This window comes from Lygodium microphyllum, chromosome 10, assembly GCF_053477565.2.
Source record: "Lygodium microphyllum isolate KBCC chromosome 10, Lygodium_microphyllum_v1.1.10, whole genome shotgun sequence".
NCBI classification, from domain to species: Eukaryota; Viridiplantae; Streptophyta; class Polypodiopsida; order Schizaeales; family Lygodiaceae; genus Lygodium; species Lygodium microphyllum.
The window spans coordinates 13668807-13692099 of NC_141144.1; the positions used below are offsets into that span (position 1 = coordinate 13668807).

Below are 23293 nucleotides of genomic sequence, written 5' to 3' on the forward strand. Positions count from 1 at the left end.
ACTGCTCCACTAATCCAAACACCACTTACTGTCGTAAATGACCAACAAGCCTTCAATCTAATTTGCCCCCTAATCCAACAAGGATGGCCTTCACCTTGCTCCTTGGATAACAAATTCAGCCCCAAATTCAATGTTTGCTTGCTGGCCTCTTGGGATTCCTTGTAATTCCAAATTTCAACCGCTGAATTCCAAGTCCTAGGCCCCAAATCTTGAGCACGCTTCTTGAGGTAGCTGTCAAACCCTAATTTCTGTTATAAATTAGGGTTTACAGAAGAGAGTATCTAATTTCTTCAACTCCAATGGCCAAAACGGCTGAGATAACTTGAGATATGGCTAGAAGATGCGAGAGTGCTGAGTGAGAGAGAGAGAGAGAGTGTGTGTGTTCCGATTTCTATTGCGAAAAAGTGTTAGAATCAACTATTGTTTGCTATGAAACAGCACTAATGTTGTTGCCCAACAACCTAGAGGCCACAGATAGATGTCATCCAGCCCCAAATAGAATCTCCAGCTGCTACCCTCCCTATTGGGCCTATAGTAGGAGCCTTCCTAGGTGGCTCGAAATGGCCAAAACCTCCTAGCACCTACTTGGACAGCATTCTCTCCTTCTCTCTCATCCTCTAAAGAACAAATTAAACCACCGGTATAGCAAACCACAAAAATGTGCAACCATATGAAGAAAGGAAGGTTGACAACTACATTGACAAACACATCAATCCAAAAGTCAAACCAACTAATGAGCACCATGAAAAAAGCCAAAACAATATCATAGAAACATCACATACATCATCCCAAAGGTCAACACGTGGCAATGCTAAACAAGGTGCAACATTCCAAGTGAAAACATGGGGATTGGAGCAGTAAACAATTGCCCAACTGAGGAAATTGTCGCCCAGCCAACCTAAGGATTGAAGCACCAAAATGCAAGTGGATCAGCAAGTACAAGGGGTGAAAACAAGTCACCCATGACCCACTCTCTGTTAGGTCACCTAGAAAGAAATACAATAACTGGGCTCCTACAACAGCCCTAGAATCAAGACAAATGAGCTAGCCCTAAAGCCCAACTTCCCATAAAGGCAACCAATACAAAGCCTAATAAAGAGCCCAACACCCATGAAATGTACACCACTAACACATTCTTCATCTTCCATCAGCCATGCCCAATCCAAAATTACCACCCATCAATCAGGAGCTATCACCATTATTCTTGATATGTTGTCCTATCTAATTGATTCTACCCTGTCATCCATGGCTCCCACCTACAAGATATGCTATCACCATACATTGATGCTATCAAGAGGAGCATATCTATGTTTTACTATTGCCCTATTGCCATCATCATCTGTGCATCATTGCCTATCCAATGGGCTGTATTTTCAGCCAACAAAACCTTGTGTTTGCTGCCCAAAGTCTATATTAGCATCTTGCTAAGTGTAGGACTATATTTCACTCCCTCAACTACTATCTACATCATTCCTTCTATTGCCCAAAGTTTCTATTGACATCCAGTTGCCCAAAGGACTATGTTGTGAAGAAAACTGCTAGGGTTTGCACTGAGGATACATATAGTGTACGACCATGACAAAAACACAAAGAGACAGACACAGTCACAGAGAGCAAAACTCAAACCCTAAACACAAAACTCAAAAACTCAAACCCTAAACGCAAAACTCAAACACAGAAACTCAAATACAAATAGAAGAAGGGAGAGAGAGAATACAACTCTAAAGTGAATGAATGCTGTAAATGAATGTAAGAGTGTACAATGTGCTCAAGGGCAGAGCAATGTCGGAGTATGCCGTCCACCGAAGACCAATCCCAAGTCTGTGACCACCAGTCGGAGTGTAGGAGTGCTGAATAGTGAATGGCAGCAGGCTGGTCACCAAAACGCAGCAATCTGGAGGCTGAAAAATGGTAAACGCAGCAGTGTACCACCGATCGAAGGCTGAAAACTGTGCACAGTCTGTTGTAAACAGCAGGCTGAAACAATGTCCAAGAGTGTCAGGGCTTGCAATGCTGAAAACGCAAGCTGGCTGATCCTGGAGATGATGGACAGCAGGCTGAACAGCAGCTGGGACAGTCTCGAGCAGTCCCCAGCAACTGAGAGCTGTCACCTACAACAATGGACAGGCTAAAGATAATGTGGCTGCAATCGATGATGGTTGGATAGCAGATCGAGGCGGGCTGCCAGCCGGAAACTGGGCACCAACAGCAGCAGAGGGTGTGTGGGCTGGTGTAACCTGCAAACAAGGATAATGGCTGAATGGGAGCAGCCTATCTATTTATAGATGTGGAAGGGCACCCCAAAAATTAGGGTTTCCACTTAACTCTCTCGAACCGCTCCCCGTTTTACGGTTTCCACTGAACTCTCTCGAACTGCTCCCTATTTTAGGGTTTTACTCTAAAAGAGCATTTTTAGTGTGTTTTGGGACTGTTCAAGAGGCTAATCAACAAGTAATGCATATTTTAGCTCAACACCCCCTCTCAGGCCCAAAACTGAGCTGAAAGGTTAGGCCAGCCATTGTGATGTTTAAGTATCCCAAGGCGTCCCACCCCAAAGCAACCAAGGCATCGGACAAAGAATTTTAAGTGTGTTTTGGGGCTGTTTAAGAGGCTAATCAACAAGTAATGCATATTTTAGCTCAACACCCCCCTCTCAGGCCCAAAACTAAGCTGAAAGGTTAGGCCAGCCGTTGTGATGTTTATGTATCCCAAGGCGTCCCACCCCAAACCAGCCAAGGAATTGGACAAAGGATACATGTCAGCTGCCCAGTGGCCTACCAAGACTACAAAGACAATGGTTATCATACCAAGGGAATCCAAGTAGTCACCCCAAAGAGGACAGGGCATCAAACAAAGGCTGCACGTCGACTGCCCAGTGGCCTACCAAGCCCTACAAAGACAGATGGAACTACATGGAATGCTTTTTTTTTTTTAATAAGTGAAGTAAATTTGATGGGATACGGTCAATTGAGTAAAAGTGACCCAAAAGACGGGAGTAGGGAGGATACACCCAACACATCACAAAACAATACAAGCTAACCCATCTACTCAGGGTGTCGATGATAAGGAAAAATAGATGAAGATATATCCATATGATGAAGAAGGATAGTGGTGTGGTAACAACAGCCGCCGATGGAAATAGCTTAGGATCCGCGCAAGTGGTGCTCTACACAATGAGATGCAAAGTATGCTACATGCTGAAGAATGCTCATGCAATAGGTGCCACTTGGATAGTGTTCCTCGTGGGAAAATTGTTCACTTGTCCAAGCGCCCTAGTACAAGGATGATGTAATCAGGCAATGCAAAGGGTAAGGTACAACAGGAGGAAGAAGCCGATGTCGAAGACAAAGTGCTGAAGCCTATAAAATACCAAGAAGGGTAGGAACCCCCTCTCAACTTGGATGTAGATGCCGAAGAAAGAAGAGGAGCCTGATGTCGGTCTTCATATGGTGCCGAGAACCATAAGGAATGAAAGAAGATGAAGTGGATGAAGCACCCCCCTAGAAGAGCAAGATAGAAGTCACCGCCATGATAGCATCGAGAGAGATGCCGCACGATCCGCCTCGGGAGGGGAAACCGCCATGCTGTAAGAAGAGCAAGCACTCCTAGGATGATGAAACCATGAAAGGAACGGTGTGCAGCCCCACGTCTCTAGCCCAAGGAGGACCAAAGCAATCTGCAAGTTAACCCTACAATGAAATACAAAACCCTACAAAAGATATGAGAATCTGCAAACACAAAGGTTAGTGGTGAGATGCTCCAAAGCAAAACAAAACAGAAAGAAAATCTAACTCAAAATAAATACAATGAATGTATATGTGCATGAGAAAATGTAACGGAAGACAAAAAAATGAAAAAACTAAGGATATTGAATCCTATGGGCCCGACTCTAAGAGTGCGAAAAATGAATGCGAGACTGACCTAGGGTATCTGAAAGGACCTAGAGACATGCGAGTTGAAGAAGGTGGCTACCATCGTGTATGTCCAATAGCAGGGCTCTGCCAAGGGAACGCTTGACGAGGTGGAGAAAAAGGTGAGATAGATGCATGAAGGGCAACGTGATCGAAACCTGCAAACCAATCAACCAATCCCTCAGGGTAGTGAAAGAGAGGGGTCGCTGAGGCTGTACTCGAGCCACATGTTCAACAGCAATAACAACGGATACTGTAGGAGCAGACGAAGTAGGAGCGGAGAGCGTAGCCCCACTGGATTGTGCAATCGCAGCGGTCTGCGGAGGCTTTTTAGGTAAAAGACCTTGGACCTTGGAGCGACACTCCTCGTCCACATGGACTGCTCTCAGACAATGTGTGCAAAACCGGTTTCCCTTAGAGAGTTGCTGATTTCATCTGACGAAGAGGAGTCACCCTTTGATTGGCTTGCCTTCGCATCTAGCGAGTTCTTGCCACTAGTGGTTGTCCCTCCCGAAGAAGAGGCAACCAACCCCCTCTGCTCTAAATAAGACTGTGATGAGGAGTTTTTATGGACTTGATCATATAGCCTCGAGTAACGCAAGAACGAGCACTCAAACTCGCAAAAAGTTGGCAATCTAGGTTGGAAGATTATGTGTTGAATGAAATTGAAGTACTTGTCGGACAACTTATTCAAGAAGAATGTAACCTGATCATCATCTGACTTTGGAGAGCCAGTAGTGGCGAACTCGACAAGTAACCGCCTATATTCAGCCAGCTTGACTTTCAAATCATCCCCTTTCTTAATAGAGAACTCTTGAAGCTCAAAGTCGAGATTGATGCACCAAGTACAATCACGAGCCGCATAGCAGTCGAGAAGGTGACTCCAACGCTATGACGCGAGCGAGAAGTGCTACAACTGAGAGTAAAACTCAAGAAGCAATCCTTGCATCAGCTCAACATTGGCTATGGCATTTCAGGCTCTCCATTGACGGATGTAATCAGGGTGAGCTAGTCGAGGGTCCGACATAAGCTCTGAACCAATGACAGGATCCCAAAGACCCTAAGAATCAAGCACTTGTTGCATTAAATTAGACCAAGTAGTGAAATTTGACCCGTTAAAACGTGTCTTATCTGTGAAGGCATTCTTAGCCATTGCAACAGAAGTGATAGTACTCGAAGATGGATAGTGTGAAAAAGTGTAGTGTAGGTAGAATGGGGAAGTGGAGTACACTTGAAAATGGACCCCAGAGTTACCACCAAGCATGCGTGTAGTGTGCAAGATGGATCCATAGGTAGGGATAGATTGACTAGGCATGGGCATGGTAGCCACATGAGGAACCCAAGGAGGTGGGACGAGAACACGATGAGCAGAAGATGGGAATCCCTACGTAGATGTAACCCAAGGAGAGTGCAAAGATGCACCATAAGCTGAGGATGAAAACCCCTGCGTATGAGTGGTCATGGGAGATATAAAGCTGGGGATATTAAGGGAAATGCCCATCACAGTCGTTCCAAGAGTTATGGGTGTGCTCATGTGCTGAAAGATAAGAGGCGTTGTGTTAAAGGGTGGCATTCCCCCTAATGAAGTACCATGGTGCAAAGAGGAAGAGAATGAAGTGGAGAAAGAAAATGTGCTAGGAGCAGAGATGGAAGATCCAACCCCTACGGTGTGTGATGCAAATGTGAAGTGTAATCCAAGGTTTTGCAAAGATGATGAGAGGTGTGATACAGAAGAGGGTGGGATGGGAGGGAAGTGAGAAGTGTGTGTGATATACTCAAATGAAACAGAAGTTATAGATGTACCTAAATTTCATCTCTGCTTCGTGAGCCCCCTCTATTGAAATTCACATACGCAAAGCCATCCAGGCCTTGTATCTCAAAAGAAGAAACAGACGAGGGTTTTGATTCATGCAAAACAAAAGAATTGTACAAACCTAATGTCACGAGGACATTAAAATTTAATGCTTTGCTTATGTTTAATTGACATTTGATTAAAAGATTAATCAAATGTGCAATTAAAAGATGCACATGTGTTGTACATGTGAGGTGCCAACTATTTTTTTTACAGTTGAAGGCCCAAGGACCCTGTGAAAAAGATGGGTATCGAAGGCAAAAAGTTGTAACAAGTTATACTTGTTAGGTTCTTAGGTGAATTATGGTGTCGGTTTGCCCCTAGGACCATTATTGGCCATTAAGTGTCAGTGGTGACACTAGGGACTAGGCAACAATTAATGGATTAATGCTTGTCCAAGGGTCAATTAATGCATGGGACCACTTTGTGTTACAAATGGTCTAGCCAATTAATTTTTGGATGAGCAAGGTCAATTTTCTGGGCATGGATTAAAGGCTGAATTTATTTTCAGAATTAATTAATTCTAAAAATTAATTAAAAAGCTGAAAATTGCTGAAAATGGATTAAGAAAGCTGCTACTTGGCAAAACTTTCCCATGTACGTGGGAGAAAGGCTAAATAGGGCTGAAGGGAGAGGAAAATCTCGTTTTTTCATTTTGGAGCTGTTGGAAAGAGGTATTGGACTGTTGCTGCCAGCTTTTGGGGCCATTTCCCAGCCATTGGAGACCATTTTGGTGATGGAGATTGCATATTCTTGACCTTGGGAAGCTGGCAATTGCTGCTGATGCACTTTCTCCTGAAGATCACAGTCTCTGATGCTCCTATTGTTGTTGGTGCATCCGTTTGGGGCTGGTACAGCAGGGCAGCAGCTGATTTTGATCAGTTCTTCGCGACAAATCTCAAAATTTTCTCTCTTTATAGCATTCTCTCATCTCCTTCAACCATTCTCAGCAATTCTCAGCCATTTGGAGGAGATTTCAGCCATTTTTTGTGGACTGATCTGTAATTTCTGCAATAAACCCTAATTTACAGTAGAAATTAGGATTTAGCAACCACCTTGGGATCTGTGCCAGAGATTGAAGGCTCAAGGGCCTAAAATCAGCAACTGATAATTGAAGATTATCAAGGGATTTCAGGAGCCGGCCCATCCCAAATTGATTTGGGGCAACATTTGGCCAGCCAAGGGTCAAATTGGAGAAGAAGTCCTAAGTGAATCAAGGGGCAAATGACCCAAAAGGCTTGCTGGTCATTTATGACAGCAAGAGCAATTGGTTAGCACGAGAAGATTGAAGAATCTTGAGTTGTACTCCTTCCAATTGAATGAAAGCTAAAGAAATACCGCAAGGGGCACCAGTTTTGGGGCCAACACAAAGTCTACTGTCCAAGAATGTTATGGTAAAGTGTGTATTTCATTTTATGTGCATTTATTTATTGCTGTAATTAACTCTTAAATCAGGTTATCACCACCCATTCCAAGAAGGAAGGTTGGTTTCACCTGACATTGGACTTGGCTAAGATTACGAAGATGGATCGCCAAACGTTCTGAATCCTGTATGTCCTTCGTGATCGGAGAGGTGGCCAGCTTCACCAACCGGCCTGGATGTGGTAGCAAAACTGGTAGGAGGGGTGTAAACATCACCATACTTGTTGCGATAGTACACCTCAAAGTCCTCCTCTGTCATATTAGTGAAATCTGGTGAAGGTGGAGTGTAATCCTCCTCACCGAGTCCATAATGCCATCTCAGGGCCTTCAATGATGGAGAAGCTTGATAAGACATCATAGGAACTGGAGAAAAAGATGTCTGGGACATTGTGATTCGGTTACGAGTCGTATTGTGTGTCTCGCACAAAAACTAGCTCTCCACAATATCCGCAAGATACTCTTTACAAGAGCATCGGCTCTGATACCATGTGAAGGAAACTGCTAGGGTTTGCACTGAGGACACACAAAGTGTACGACCACGACAGAAATACAAAGAGACAGACACAAACAGAGAGCAAAACTCAAACCCTAAACGCAAAACTCAAACACACAAACTCAAATACAAATAGAAGAAGGGAGAGAGAACATAACTCTAAAGTGAATGAATGCTGTAAATGAACGTAAGAGTGTACAATGTGCTCAAGGGCAGCGCAATGTCAGAGTGTGACGTCCACCGAAGATGGATCCCAAGTCTGTGACTACCAATCGGAGTGTAGGAGTGCTGAATAGTGAATGGCAACAGGCTGGTCACCAAAACGCAGCAATCTGGAGGCTAAAAACTGGTAAACGCAGCAGTGTACCACCGATCGGAGGCTGAAAACTGTGCACAATCTATTGTAAATAGCAGGCTGAAACAGTGTCCGAGAGTGTCAAGGCTTGCAAAGCTGAAAACGCAAGCTGGCTGACCCTGGAGATGATGGACAGCAGGCTGAACAGCAGTCTGGGACAGTCTGGAGCAATCCCCAGCAGCTGAGAGCTGTCGCCTACAACAATGGACAGACTGAAGATAATGTGGCTGCAATCGATGATGGCTAGACAGCAGATGGAGGCGGGCTGCAGGCTGGAAACTGGGCGCCAACAGCAACGGAGGGTATGGGGGCTGGTATAACCTGCAAACAAGGATAATGGCTGAATGGGGACAGCCTGTCTATTTATAGATGTGGAGGGGCGCCCCAAAAATTAGGGTTTCCACTAAACTCTCTCGAAGTGCTCCCCATTTTAGGGTTTCCACTGAACTCTCTCGAACCGCTCCTTGTTTTAGGGTTTTACTCTAAAAGAGCATTTTCGATGTGTTTTAGGGTTGTTTAAGAGGCTAATCAGCAAGTAATGCATATTTTAGCTCAGCATATGTTTCACACCCTCCATTGCCACTCATTCATCAACCAAGGTCTCTATTGCCCAAAGTCTCTATTGGCATCCTATTGCCCAAAGGACTATGTTTCACACCCTCCATTTCCACTCATTCATCAGCCAAGGCAATGCATCTTCAGCCACTCTAGCATCATCGACTCTTTGGCTCTCCTTAGCCTCAATCCTAGAGACATGGAGGCTCGAGATCATTGTATTATCATTATATCTCATTCAATATTATTCGTTCATTCTCCGAGTTTTCTAGGTTCTTTCACCACTAGTGCTTGTCAGTCATCAGTCTCAATCTTAGATATATGGAGGCTCAAGATCATTGTATTATCATTATATCTCATTCATCATTATTCATTCATTCTCCTAGTTTTCAAGGTTCTTTCACTACTAGTGCTCGTTATTCATTCACTACTAGTGTTTATTGTACGCATTCTGTTGTCTCCATGGAAAACCTTACAATTTCTATAAATGTACTCATCTCCAAATAATCCATCAACTCCATCGCATATTTTACCCAATTGCAACGCACCAATTCCAACATGTACACTTCTCCCATTGCAAGTCCTCATATATTACTAATGTTTCAAAACTTTTGATCTCTCCCAACTTGCTTTGAGTCACATGCTCCATTCAACTAGACTAAACAAATAGTATGTGTGTCAATAAACAAGTGTTTCATCTATGCGTATAAAAGATAAGACTCAAGGTTTTGCTATGTTCTAGCCTGACAAGGTCCATAGCTATCACTTAGATAAAACAACAAATATTGTACTTGCTGCCAGTATAGAACCCAAAAACATTAGTTGGAAAGACATAAATCTATGAATAAAGCTACCCAAATTTTGTCACTCTTTAACAGGCCCAATGCCAAGATGAATGTTTTCCATCCACATTGACAAGATACCGGCTATTCGGCAAGATAAAACATTTCAAAGTACCTGCGAGTAAGAGCTGCCCCAGGAGATCAGCGATGTGTGGCAAATGCTTTGGAGTATCCTTGCACAAGAGAGGAAGACCTCGAATTGCCTGCACTCTTATCTGCAAATTTTACCCTTACATCAACATCGCAAAGCTAAACTGCAACCTTGATTTATTAAAACCTTTCCATTAGGTGTGATTTGAACCTTTCACTATTGGTTAAATTCACTGGCAAGCTTTCAGACCCAAAATCCATTTGACACAACACAAAGATTACCCTACCTGCACAGTTCGTATCCAGCCATACACATTGCTAGCTTAACCAGATCAAAAGATGTGACACTGCTGAGTTCACAGGCACTCAAAAGGTAAAACAGCTGGGCGTACAAGTACCCTCAAAAGGTAAGCACACTTTTTTTAAAATGCTAACCTTATAAATACAGCTGCTAGAGATCATGGCTGTCCTACAAAAATCTGGAGTGCCAAGAACCTTTATATAGTCATACAATGACAAATCCTTCCCCTGCTTGACCCCAAACTGAAAATTGGCTCAAAGGGAGAAAGCACACAAAAACACACTTACAAAAGACATATTCTAAAGGTCTGTACACAGTCTTATCAGGCTTGATGAGAGATTTATACACAAAGGAGAAAAATGCGATAGACATTCCTAACTCAAGAAGCCAATTTTAAGAAAATTGATTTCTGTTGCTCCATCAGTAATCATGGTGACCAATAGCCAATTTTAGGCCAATTCCTTTTCAGTTGTTCCATGACCAGCTTCATCTCAATAATCATGATAATACCAATTCACTCGGAAGAATCGATGTGGTTGATCAATAGACTCTACTCACACACATTCTGTGCAGCCTCAATAGCCAGTTTGTTAGCACAATCTCTTATTACAAGACACTTTGGCATCCTGAATGAATCATCAAGTTCCCATACCCCCACCATATATCTAGCAGCCATAATGAGAAAGCATTTCCAAGATAAAAGCAACACATAGTCTAATGTAGAAAGAGGGACTTAGAAATTTCATCCACGCTTTCAAACAACATTACTAAAAATCAACAAATCCAGCTCGTTTTCTAATAGAATACAGTAGGTAAGGCCAGGAAAAGTCCTGCAAACATCAAAAACAGCTCATTTGAGCTAAATAATGCTTTATTTGCATGCACAGAACAAAATATTCCTTCATATAGACCTATTTTGTTTCATGGGTAGCTATACCATTCTGTTCATTATAGATTCTGAATGTTCAGATCTCTCCTGCAGAAGACTGTGACCCTGGAATGCAGCCAATTTAGCGACATACTGCTCTGAATGCCTTCTTTGGAATAGTTTGGCAACACAATTCAGAAGATTGCAAATTGGAATTTTTGTATTGCTATCCTCTTCAAACTACAAATGAATTCTTACACTTTTGAATCGTTGAACTGATCAATCTGATCTCAAGAGATAAATCAGGTATTGTGCTTAATAATAACTCAAATATGCTTGCCTGTGAAGCTTAGGGGAGAATTAAAGACCGTGACTAGCCATTTATCATTTATGTCACCTAAAATTGCTCCCATGGCTTGCCCATTGCCTTCAAAGGGGTCACTTATTTGCAGACTCCTTTCCCTTGTGGTGTGTACAGGTTAGTGAGAAAACACACTTGCATTGTGCTCGTGCAATGTGTATCCGGATATTAAATGTTGCATGCAGATACTCAAATACGTGCAGAAAGGCAAAGATATTATGTGCATCCAAAGATACTATTTGATGATCCTTTCCCCATACACTAACAAAGACATGTAATATACCATCAGTATTTCTAGGAGCGACAATTCAACCTCCATGCAAGCACCTAAAAGGCCAACCACCATGATCTCTCACAATTGAATGTTCTACTTCAACTAGGCCCCAGAAGTATTCACATCAGAAGGCAATGGTAGAGTGAAGGTCCTCAATTAATCAATGACTGGGGAAGAACAATGTCAAAGTATTCTCTAGAACATGGAATGTCATTTAAACAATTACCACCAAATATCAATTGCAGTTTTCTTGCTGAGGCCCAACCAACTGGTAAACCTGATCACTGGCCTGGTGGCCTTACCATTACCATCTTGAATCTTGATAAATCTGGTGGCTTGATTGGTAGCCTCTGAAAAGAGGAATATATTTTGTGAACTACGTAGACATGGGGCCACTGGACATCAGCAGATAGACAAGGGCAAGGACGGCTAAACACAGAAGGGACAGGCAGCCATGTGATGAATGGAAGGAAGGCAGACAAAAAAGTACATGCTAGCTTAGGCAGTAGCAGCATTCATGGTTGGATGCATAGTGTTTCTCATGCATGCCCATACAGTAAACATGGATGAATATGGAAGATGAGTGGAGTATGATCCAAATCGGAACTGATCCTTATCCAAATGAATACAAAATATGTAACTACAACTAGTTATTTATACCTAACTTTAACCAAACAAATTCAATAAACTCTTAATTAAAATTTGACAATAACTCTTGAATCTTGATAACCAAGGCCAGGAGACAAAAGACATCTGTAAACTCATGTTACATCAGAGTATCGTAGCAAAAAAAGAGAGGCAAGCCAATGCAGAACAGATGTAAGCCACTAGACTTCTTTCCTGAATATCTATAGCAACAGGTGTACAACAGATGAGGGCAATGTAAAGCAGCCTTTTCAATCAGATGGTCTAGGGTGCAGACAGAGAACAATGGCTGTTTTCTGTATCCTCAAAAATTCACTAACAAAAGGACAAGGAGCTAAGATCAATATGTCTCTATCTCTAAATTTCATGCCAGCAGGATGGCAAGCTTGCCCATAGAGGTGCATAGTACTATAGTGCTTTGGCCACAGTTTGGGGTTTGAAAGATAATCAATTTTCAAGAGAGGGCTATAGAGACAGTGGAACTCTAGGGTGAAGGACATCCTTAAAATGACAATATGGGCATTGGACATCAGTTGTTTTCCCATGTTTCATTCTGATTGATTACAAATGTTATATATTCTTCAGCATATACACAAATTTGTCCACATGCTTTGCAAAAACGTCATTCTTGAAGAGATTTGAAGGGAAGCACAGCAACTAGCTACTTTGAAGAATTAGATAATGGGGATTGCGAACACTTCTGAGAAGAGGGACAAGTAACACAAGGGCTGCATTGGTCAAAGAAACCAATCTTTTGGTAAAAAAGGGCAAAATAGAAGGACAACCACCGAGATAAGGGTGACTCTTCCAAGAAGGCAAGTGATGATGAGGAGAGAGCGAGCTGCGGGATAAAAGATTCACCATCATCATGACTGCCTTAAGTCAAAGAGTAAGTCTGGCCCTAAAGATGCCACACTCTGACAGAACCCAGTTCAATAACATGGAGCTTTAGTCTAGCAAGCTAAATTTCCATGCACAGGCACCCAGAATTACATTACTATTGTTGTGGGACTGGAGATATTGTTTGGGTTCTCCTTAGACAAAGATTGGCATCAACAAGATGTATTCACTGTGGTTCGGTACGGATTATTACAATTGCTGAGACAAATCATAGCTTTTTTCATATCTCATATGCAAGTTTTTGTTTGCCCTTCATAAGGTTTGGCCTGACCAGTGTCACCAATGACAAAAGACATGGCCACTGGCAAGGTGGCTTGTGAAATGTGTTTTATGTGGCAGGCAGTCAGTCGGACAGCGACAGACAGTAGGACAGGTAGCAAAATGCACTAAATATTCTCAAGCCCTCCTGCTTTTCTGGTGCCTCTGACTGCAACGCAGTTGCAGAAGTGGGTTTCCGATTTAGGAGAACAGCTCTCTCCTCAGTGGTATTGGGGCTGGGCACAGCTTATGTATCAGCAATTTGGCGCATTGTATGCTATCTTGACTTGACTGATTTGCAGGCGGTGATTCTTCAGGCTTTATTTTGAGGAATTTGGAAATACACCTTAGTGATGATGGCTTCACCAAAATGACAAAGTCCACGTTTCCCTATTGTGCACAATTCACAAGCTGCTTCTACAAGTTGTCTTCCAAAAAAACAAAGGTAAGAATGCTCCTCAACACAAAGATAAAAGGATAAAAGTAAAGACAAGGTCAAGAAAGATGGAAAAAGAAAAAGACAAGGAGAACATTGGAGGCAATGATGACTCCTCCAAATTTGGTGGGGAAAGTGCACTAGCATATCACACACGAGAGCTTGAGACTTGCAAGAAAGTGGGAGTCTGAAAGATTTTCAATGATGAGCAATCCCCGTGTTATTCCACCCTTGCATCTAAAACTTGGCAATTGTCGTTGATAAATGTGTTGTGGCCAAAAAGTGGGCTAAGAAAGCTTGGCTGTTGGCTGCAGGAATTGTCTAAGAACATCTGACCTTGAAGGACCCAGTGGGAGCAGAATAAATGCTTAAGCAGCGCAATGTCAGACACATGGCAGACCAAACCATATTTTGTCCCCCAGCATTGTTATCCACTAAAACTTATGGTTTCATGCTAAACCCCTAAGACTGGTACCCTGCGAGTGAAGCAGTTCCCCACCATTCCAGCTGTAGTGCAAGTATTTGTAAAACTGGATGTTTAAAGAGAAGCCACCACTACTACAAATTGGAGTAATGCGCAAAAGCCCTGCTCATACAGTTGAGAAAAAGTCACAATAAGTTCTAGACAAATTCCCACTGTAATTGCCATACAGTGGATATTGATAGCTAGGTATGTGGTCCCTCCCAACAGAAGCTCGTGATGTTGAGCAGTGTGGGGAAAAGCAAGGGGAAAAAGTTCGTTTTCTCTCATGGGAAAATGTCTGAAAACTTCTTTGTCACAACAAAAAGCCTCCTTAAGAATCGCAACATGCCTGCAATCTGTAAATCTCTGCAGGTAAATCTCTGCAGGACATTCACTTTCCTTACATCTTAAACTCCACTCTTTTCTGAGATGTTCAAAGAGGTGCATATGTAGATGCTCTGCAGAACATTCACTCCCCTTGAATCTCAAACCCCACTCTTCCCAACATATGCAAAAAGCTGCAAAGGCAGATGAAATAGACATCTCAAATGAATCTAATGGAAGCACAAAGCATTCACCCTCAAGAACATAGAAATCTTCATGAGCCCATGAATGACTCAAACAAGAATTCATGAACAATTTTTAGACAAACATGCAGCACATCACAGCCATGGCTATGGCTCCTTTAAACTGAACCAAATTTTTTGGTCCTAATTATATGTTTGTTGTTATTCAGTTGCATGAGGCATCATATATTTTCAATCACCATAACCTGTGGTGCTCATAAATCAAGTGTCTAACTCCAAATCAATGTGATTAATGGTCTCTATGTCATTCTTGTAGGCCTAAGCTACTCTAAACTAGGCAAGTCCAAAAAGAGGCCAAGTTGTGTGGCCACAATGGCAATGTAAACTGCTTTTGAGCAAGTGATAATAGAACAGAGCAATGTAACATATAGCCTAAAGGCAACTGCTACATCCATCAAAGTAGATGTTCCTGCTATGAACAGCAAGGCTTCTTGCTGGTTTGCTAACATAATAAGCGCAAGCTCTTTAATTTTGAATGAGATGAACAGCAACTTATAGCCGATATGCTAAGATACTTAAAGCATTTTTAATTCCGAATGAGATGAAAAATCGCAGGATCCTAAATGTCACTTGAAAAACTTAAAGAACAGTTTGCATGGAGACCTTAGAAGGGTAACAACCCAACCCACAAGTTCACACACCACCAAGCCAGTGAATATGGGCTCAGTTACTTGACCTATGCAGGGTGAATCATGACATTCAGTAAACAGAGGTATCCATCCAAGTGGCATCATATTAACCCGTATCAGAAGCTAACAGAATCAGCCCATCAGTAGAAAGTGAATGTGTTCATCAGGATAGCTGATAAGTCAGTGTGTGGCACCATAGGCAAAACCAAGAGAAACAGTCCTTTGATCAGACCTTAAGTGCTTTTACACAATTGAAAATATTGTCGCCAGATCAAATGCTTGTTCTTTCACATGGTTAGACTAGAAGGCTCCTTCCTCTAGGCCCTTTTAGTGAGTTATTTCACTACCCTGACACCTGCAGCCTGCATAGCAATAATTGAAAATATTGTCACCAGATCAAATGCTTGTTCTTTCACATGGTTAGACTAGAAGGCTCCTTCCTCTAGGCCCTTTTAGTGAGTTATTTCACTACCCTGACACCTGCAGCCTGCATAGCAATAATTCTACATCTAATGTTTGGAAACCCTGATTAGTGTTTCTGATGTCTTGTTCCAGGGTTCACACAAGATAATCAGGTGATAGAGTCAAATGGAGCACAACTCCCTAATTCTGATGAAAGGTAGCACATTGTCACACAAACTACATTTCAAATACATGGTCTTCTGTAGAGCATGCTGGCAAATTATAAGACAGGATCCAAGCCAACAAAAAAAAAAACTGAGGAGACAAAGAAGAATCCATCTTCAGTTGAAATGCTGAAGACTGAGAGACTATTTTCTGGTATAGGACTGATCAACATGAAAGACAACCAGTTTCCTTAGACCAGATTCCTTCATCCCCCAAAAAGACAAGTGAATCAATCAATCGATAACATACAACCTATGAGACAATCACCAGAATTTCTGCAGACAACCAGATTAGTATATACTGAGTGATCCTGAGACAGGAGCTATCTTCTTGATAGATGAACTGCTGTTAGAGCAACATGGACTTCCTGCTGCCTTCTCTTCAAAGTTTGTGTTGGTGAGCTGGATGTTGATGGTAGATGCATTCCAGAATGGCTTGTCATGCTCACCAACTCCTTACACTGCAGCATGAGTCTTTGAGAAGAATGGCAGTGGATTGAAGTGCACTCTAATCCAGCTTAAAGTTATAAACAAGAATGATTGCATTGGGCAAAAGGACTCCCGCATCACAATCTGCAATGTTGATAATGGCTGTATCTCTATAAAGTTACACAATAGTGCTCCCTCGTTCAACATTTGGCAGAAACAGCAAAAAGCCTCCATCTGTCGCTTATTATGAAGTCATGGAACGAGGAAATAACTGCACCACTTTGCTTAATAGAGCACAATCTGATATGAAGTTGCCCATAACTTTGACCCTGTTAATAAACCCAGAATATATTTTCATATTTTCTTACTTGCGGTGCCACAACCTAGCCACTAGAGCCTCATTAACCTGTGCTCTAGTTTTCCTTTCCTCCAAAAGTTAACACCAAGCAGTCCACATTCAACTCGAACCTGGTAACTTTTTTCCAATAAGCCATTGTAGCTTCATCAAAAACTTCAGAGGACTAGACAAGAAGCAGTGCACTTTTCTGTCCCCAAAGTAGACCATCTACAGGTTCAACTTAGCAGTTCCTTTTACGGAGCAAATTCTGGATATCCAACTTCCCCCACTAATCTCTTGCATTTGAACACAGAAAATGTGTCTATAATCTTCAAGGTGAGAGAGCAACAAAGGTCTCATTTGTAAGAAAGCAGCAATCTGCAAAGGCTATGAATGATCTGCAATTCATACCCCATCCGGTACCCACCACCTGAAGACATCTTTAAATAACCAGCTACCAACTCAAATGCTGGGAAATTCTGTGCAAGGCTGCAGCTCCTAACAATATTGATCCAAACTTCCTTCAGTTGCTTTAAATATTTCAAATGCTATAACTCAGTTTTTCCAGGGGCCTCCACCATTATAAGGGTGGAAGCAACTAAAACAAGGTCTGCATGCAGCACAAACAGGTTCAGCCCCTCCTACGAGCAACTGCCATGCGCCTCACGGTATTGTCTGCTGCCATTGGTCAGAAACGGAAAATCCCAATAAAGAAAAGAGACTCACCCCCAGTTCCTCTTCTTCGCATAAATCCAGCTGTGTGTTGATAGCCTCTGACGAAAGGCTAGGAAAATGTTTAAAAAAGCGTGGGATAAGCTGTGCTGCCAGTTGTTTGGATTTGCTGCCTCCCTTGGCAGCTGCAATGATACCTCGGTAATCACTCTCATTCTGCAGCCAACAAAAGCAATCAGAAATTGAATCCCTTGCACACAGGCTAGAATTAGGCATAATTATAAACATTTTAATCTGGGCCAAGGCAAATCATTTCATTTGTATAAAGAACAGCAGACCTAACACTTTTTTCCTGGAAACATATCACGCTCTCTATGTGAGCATGAGTACATCAGATAACCATGTCAATCTTCACAATCTACTTCAAGAACAGAAATCCATCTAAACAAGTTATTTCATTTATAAGTCTACGTCTGCGTGTGAGGAACATATCATCTCAGTCATGTTCAATCCTCCATGTACTTCAGTCCAGTATCTGCTACAGTGATAGTAAAATATGTTACACCTTGGGAAGATTTTATGAGCTAGCTACCAGATTACCATAGAGTGCTTTAGTGTCTGTTCTACTGGACTTGGTATACGTTTCTACAGTGATGCCTGCTAATGAATGCACTAGAATAATCAGTGGCATCGCATATATGCAGTGACATGAGCTTTACAAGTGAAGGGCCCTACAAAGACCCTCATTTTTCTGTTGAGATGAGAGATCTCCACAATTTCCGGGATGCTCCTGACCATTGTGTGCTTTTGGCAACATAGATGATAGCTTCAGCGCAAGACATGTCATGTTTTGCGATTCTGAAACTAATGTTGAACAGAGTGTCTTCATGCTAGTTGGTACATGGAGTGTGTAAATTCTGCAGGTTGCAGTATCATCAGGGAAACTCCACGACTTACCAGTTACTTCTAACAGCTGTCTCGTTTGGCAACATGAATGATGGCTTCAGCAATCATCATGCTAGCTGGTATACGAAGTGCGTAACTTGTGCAGGTTACACTGACATGAGCTTTAGAAACGAAGAACTCTACAGTAATCTTCTTTCCCTTTTTTGCCAGCATTCTGTCTCGTAAGGGAAATCCGACAGAAGATGCTCAATACGACGATAGTTCTTGGAAATTTTTCCTAACAGAAAGATTGAGGCATGATATGATTCGGTTTCCAAGCGAAGGACATGCCAAAATACCTTCTCTATTTCCTTGGACTCGGAGAGACGCTGGCCGAACTCGTACAGCTTCTCAACTTCTGCGGCCTCGTCAGGTGGAGGAGCCATTGGGAGGTCACAGCCTTGAAGCTTACTCTTCCGGGCCTTAGGGTTTTTGCCTGAAGCAGAAACAGACGGGGGAAGAACCTTGATGCGCGGGTTTCGTTGGAAACAGAAGAGGAAGCAAACGAATGAACCAAAACGAAATGGAAAAGGAGGGAGACGCTTGCTGTGAAGGCTTTTTCCTTTTTGGCTAAGAAGGAAGGCTACCTTTTTTCGAAAATAAAAGCCGGGCTATCAGAGAACACCAGTCGCCATAGCCCCAAAGAATAAGGGAAGCTTGTATAACAAAAGAAACGTGTTAGTCATAACCAACCTACCCATCTTCTAGGGTGATGGACAATGGACATGAATCCGGGCCCTAATTCTGTGACTACGAAGCTGATGTGGCAATTGGTGATACGTCCTAGCGCCTCGTGCCTTGTCACAAAGGACCATCCGCAAGGGCGATCAATCGCTTGAGTGGCAACACATTTGAGCAAGCAATGCAACATCAGTGGCCACATCATCAATGGCGAGTCAACCCTACAAGGGCAATTTGTGATAGGCCCTAGCCCTTGGTGCCTTGTCACATGGGACCGTTAGCGAGACCAAATGGTGGCCCAAGTCACAATGCAGAGCAACATTGGAGGCCACAACATCAGTGGTGGTCGAGTTGACCCTATAGGTACCACATGTGGTGGTGCACCTCCATCTCTCTCATTTTTCTTCCCCAATGTCAATCACTTCATTTGTTTTATCGTGTAATATACTCAAAGAGCTACATACGCACGTATGTGTGTTGCAATTTTATCTCATCATTGTAATGTATACATATACATGTGCTATGTTCCATGGACCACAAATCACTTGTGTTTATTTAATAAATATATTCTTGGGATATTCTCACCCCTAGCATACATTACATATGAAATAATTCAAATTTATTTGCTCGAGCATTACCATCAATGCATGCCTCGTTAGGCCCTTTCATGTTTTATGCACATGTAGATGTGAAGTAGTAGCATGGAGGTCCATATATAGTGTACAATGTGTGTTTGTAAATGGATGAGGCATTCCAATAAGCTACATCATTTTTACCTTCAATAGCCATGGCACGAATTTTCCATGGCCATTTTCTAGCATCGCATACACCTTGCAAAAGGACCGAGCAACAATGATGACTACACTAATATTTGAGCATGCATGTTCTTAATATTTAGTTTCTTAGCAACCTATACATGAGTTCCGTCTTGGCCCTGCAAACATGTGGGGCATTGTCAATGCATGAAATGTTTTAAAAGCATTGGTCTTTTAAGATATTAATATAATTCTTGAATTTTTCACACACAAAATGTGAATAATCAATTGACATTACTTATATATCGTAGAGTCGCCTATTCCAAATGTGTTAGCAATGTGATAGGTGGACTCGTTTTGTGTGAGATCAAGTTATGTGTACAATTTACTTTCATTAAGTTAATCAAAGTGCAAACACAAGGTCTTCCAATCTTAAGACATGGCCAAAATCATACGCAAGCCATTGAATGATAATCTATACCTTTTTTTATAAAGGTAACACTTGTCTATTTACAATAAACATGGTTCGCGGAGCAACTTGTGAGAGTGGTTCTCAGGTAGTGACATATGCTAGTAGGCATGTGGCCACCTCTCATGTGATGAATCAATATCATTAGAGCATTAATTCATTATCCTCTCTTGAAACCAACTAGATACCATTAAAAACATGGCACATTATAATATAACAACTATGCACTCCACAATGTTCTCGTTTTCTCATCGCTTTGGCACATGTATTTAGGTTGGAGGCTTGAAGCAATATTGAGGTGTTCTTGGTTTCTAATGGCATAGTACACACATTTGGGTTAGAGGCTTTTAGCAATACCAAGGTGTTCTTATTTTCTAATGACTCAGCATGCATGTTTGGTTTGGAGGCATATAGCAAGATTAAGCTACAAATCATTGATTGGACATGGGTATAAGGAGGAAAGTCTAAGCAAACCATCTACTAGTTGGTCCATTCTATAATTTTCCTAATGATTTCTAGGTATTGTTGATGTTTTTTTGTTTAGATAAAGCAAACTAAAAAAAGTGTCAAGGGTTAAAAAACACCATTGACCTCTTCATAAGCACAAATGGCAAAGCAGGAATAACTAAAATCCCTTTCAACCCCAATCCCAACCAAAGAAACACTAAGGAGTCATTTAAAGAACATTAGGTATGAAGAGCACGAGTTGAGAGCCACATGGCTAGGAGGACTAGAACCTTCCATATCAGAGATATCATTTCCCATATAGCCACTAAAAATCATGTCCTCCTCGATAGATTTTATGGAACAGCTGGAGTTTCATGAGTCTGAAGAGAGTGCAAATGAAGTGCCTCTAGGACTATTGCCAAGATTGTGTTAGACCAAGTCCGCTCCTATGCTTCCGAATCACTCCATGAGAAGCTAAAGCCCTAAAAGTATAGCATTATATTTAGTTATTTTTTAAACAAAAAAAAGGAATATGCATGCACGAGCATTGCGCCACACTTAGGGATCCTCAAGTTAGAGATGCCCAATGACCTTAGTTAGTCATCTTCATCTCTAACTCCTACCCCTCTTCCCAATCTCCCCCACATTCTCTTAGGGCCCATCAAAAGCAAGCTTGACTATATTCTCGTTCATCGTGCTTTCTTTCATCCATTGCTTTTGATGAGAGAGAGAGAGAGAGAGAGAGAGAGAGAGAGATTCATACAAATGAACAAGCGCAAGAGTTCATTGCCTTATACATAAGCTTATGGGATCAAAGAGTGCAAAGCCACAAGTGGAAGTAGATATCAAGATCAATGGGGGCTTTGGAGCTCAATGCTAAGCATTACAATGTGTGGTTAGTTCCCATAATATCCATCTACTTTCCTTTCATGTTTCACTATCCAAGCTCGATGTAAAATAGAATACATGTAAAACCAAGGTTGTGAGACACTGTGATGTGAGAAAACTTGGTGGGGTGAGAGACCTCAAGGCATCAAAGATTCAAGTGTACATGATTTAATATGCATAGGTTGATCTTGGCCCTTTGTGTAGTTGGCTTCTACTTAGGTGGTGAAGATAATGGTAATAGTAGTGGCCATGGGTAGTATGTGTTGGGCTAAACGCACAAGGGTCGGGACATTAGATGAATTTATATGCCTTTAGGAGTTATATGCTATAGCTCACTTTGGCATCAATTTGTAACAATTAAAGTCATGGACTAGAGAAGCAACAATCTAAAGAAGAGCATAGGCAAAGTTTAGGAGAGGGAGTACTAAGAAACCATCAACAAGGTTAGGAGGAGAAGAAAGACCAAAAAAACATCAACTAAGGTTGGGAAGAGAAGAAAGAAAGGCCAAAAAAGCATCAACAAAAGGTCAAGAGAAGAAGAAAGACTGGGAGGAGAAAAATGACCAAAAAAAGATAAAGAGGAAAAGAAAGACCAAAAAAGCATCAACAAATATCAAGATGAAGAATAACATCAACAAACATTGAGAGGAGAATAAAGAATAGGAAAGAAGTGATAATTTCATCTTGAAAGAGCTACCATGGACAACAACAATGTTGCTAGTTTTGTATTTTGTCACTGTCTTCTCAACACTCCATTCTAACTAACCGTGCATCTTACTCTCTAATCCAAAAAAGCAAGAATACAAGAGTAGGTTCGAGGTGTAGTCAATTCACGTACTTGCCTTCCTACATTTCCAAAAGCGTGAAGCCTTGAAAATGGTTCCACAACCCAAGCAATACAATCCAATATCACCTCTCCTTCACATCCACCAGTAAGTATACCCACAACAAGAGAAGAAAATAGAGAAAAGTTTCACTACATTAGATCCCTAACTCTCTTGCAATCTCAAAATATCACACACAACTCCAAACTCAACCCTCTCACCATGGATGGGAAGAAGAAGAGGAAAAGCAAGAAGAAGATGTATAGCTTCTCTATTCCAAATTCCTTGCATGAACGTACTTCTCTCTCTCTCTCTCTCTCTCTCTCTCTCTCTCTCTCTCTCTCTCTCTCTCTCTCTCTCTCTCTCTCTCTCTCTCTCTCTCTCTCTCTCTCTCTCTCTCTCTCTCTCTCTCCCCAATCGAGACAAGATGATAGAATAGAAGAAGTGAATGGTTGCTCAATAGTTGCACTAGTAGAGCTACCATAGTATTGACATACCAAATAGATAAATACAACTAAGATCTTCTATCCTTATGCAAACCAAATATGTGTGTGTGTATACATACGTACATACATAAATAAACACACACAGGTATATATTTATATATATGTACATATATATTTGCATATTATCTATATGTGTCTATATATAGGAGGGATTTAAGGTACTTTTATATTATTTTCAAGAAACACATATTCATAAGATGAATTTAGTATTTCTCATAGCTATTACAATTAAATACATGTAGTTTTTTGTATGTAAAAAAACTCTAATAAAATCCATAGTGATGTTTTTATTTATCACAATAAATTCAAGGAAATCATTAATTTGTAATTAAACATATACTTGGCATATGAACCTCTGTATACTTTTAAATCTCTCTCTCAAAGAACATCACTATTACAAACCAAATTAAACATATGTTTATTGAATTAGAGTTAGTTTAGGTCCCTTTTCTAGAATGCCGCTCCGTTTGCA

General features: G+C 41.5%; 1 protein-coding gene across 1 annotated transcript in view; it reads right to left on the bottom strand.

The window, feature by feature from the left end:
• LOC148029727 (apoptosis inhibitor 5-like protein API5) overlaps nucleotides 1-18924 on the bottom strand; it is a 34596-nt gene extending 15672 nt beyond the window's left edge. Inside the window, exons 1-3 of the mRNA XM_087686045.1 lie at nucleotides 18551-18924; nucleotides 17361-17522; nucleotides 9546-9645 (exon numbers count right to left, since the gene is read on the bottom strand). Of these exons, the coding sequence (XP_087542171.1) occupies nucleotides 9546-9645; nucleotides 17361-17522; nucleotides 18551-18637 (349 nt within the window). The 5' untranslated portion in view covers nucleotides 18638-18924. The remainder of the gene's footprint in view (nucleotides 1-9545; nucleotides 9646-17360; nucleotides 17523-18550) is intronic.
• Nucleotides 18925-23293: the final 4369 nt, after the last annotated feature.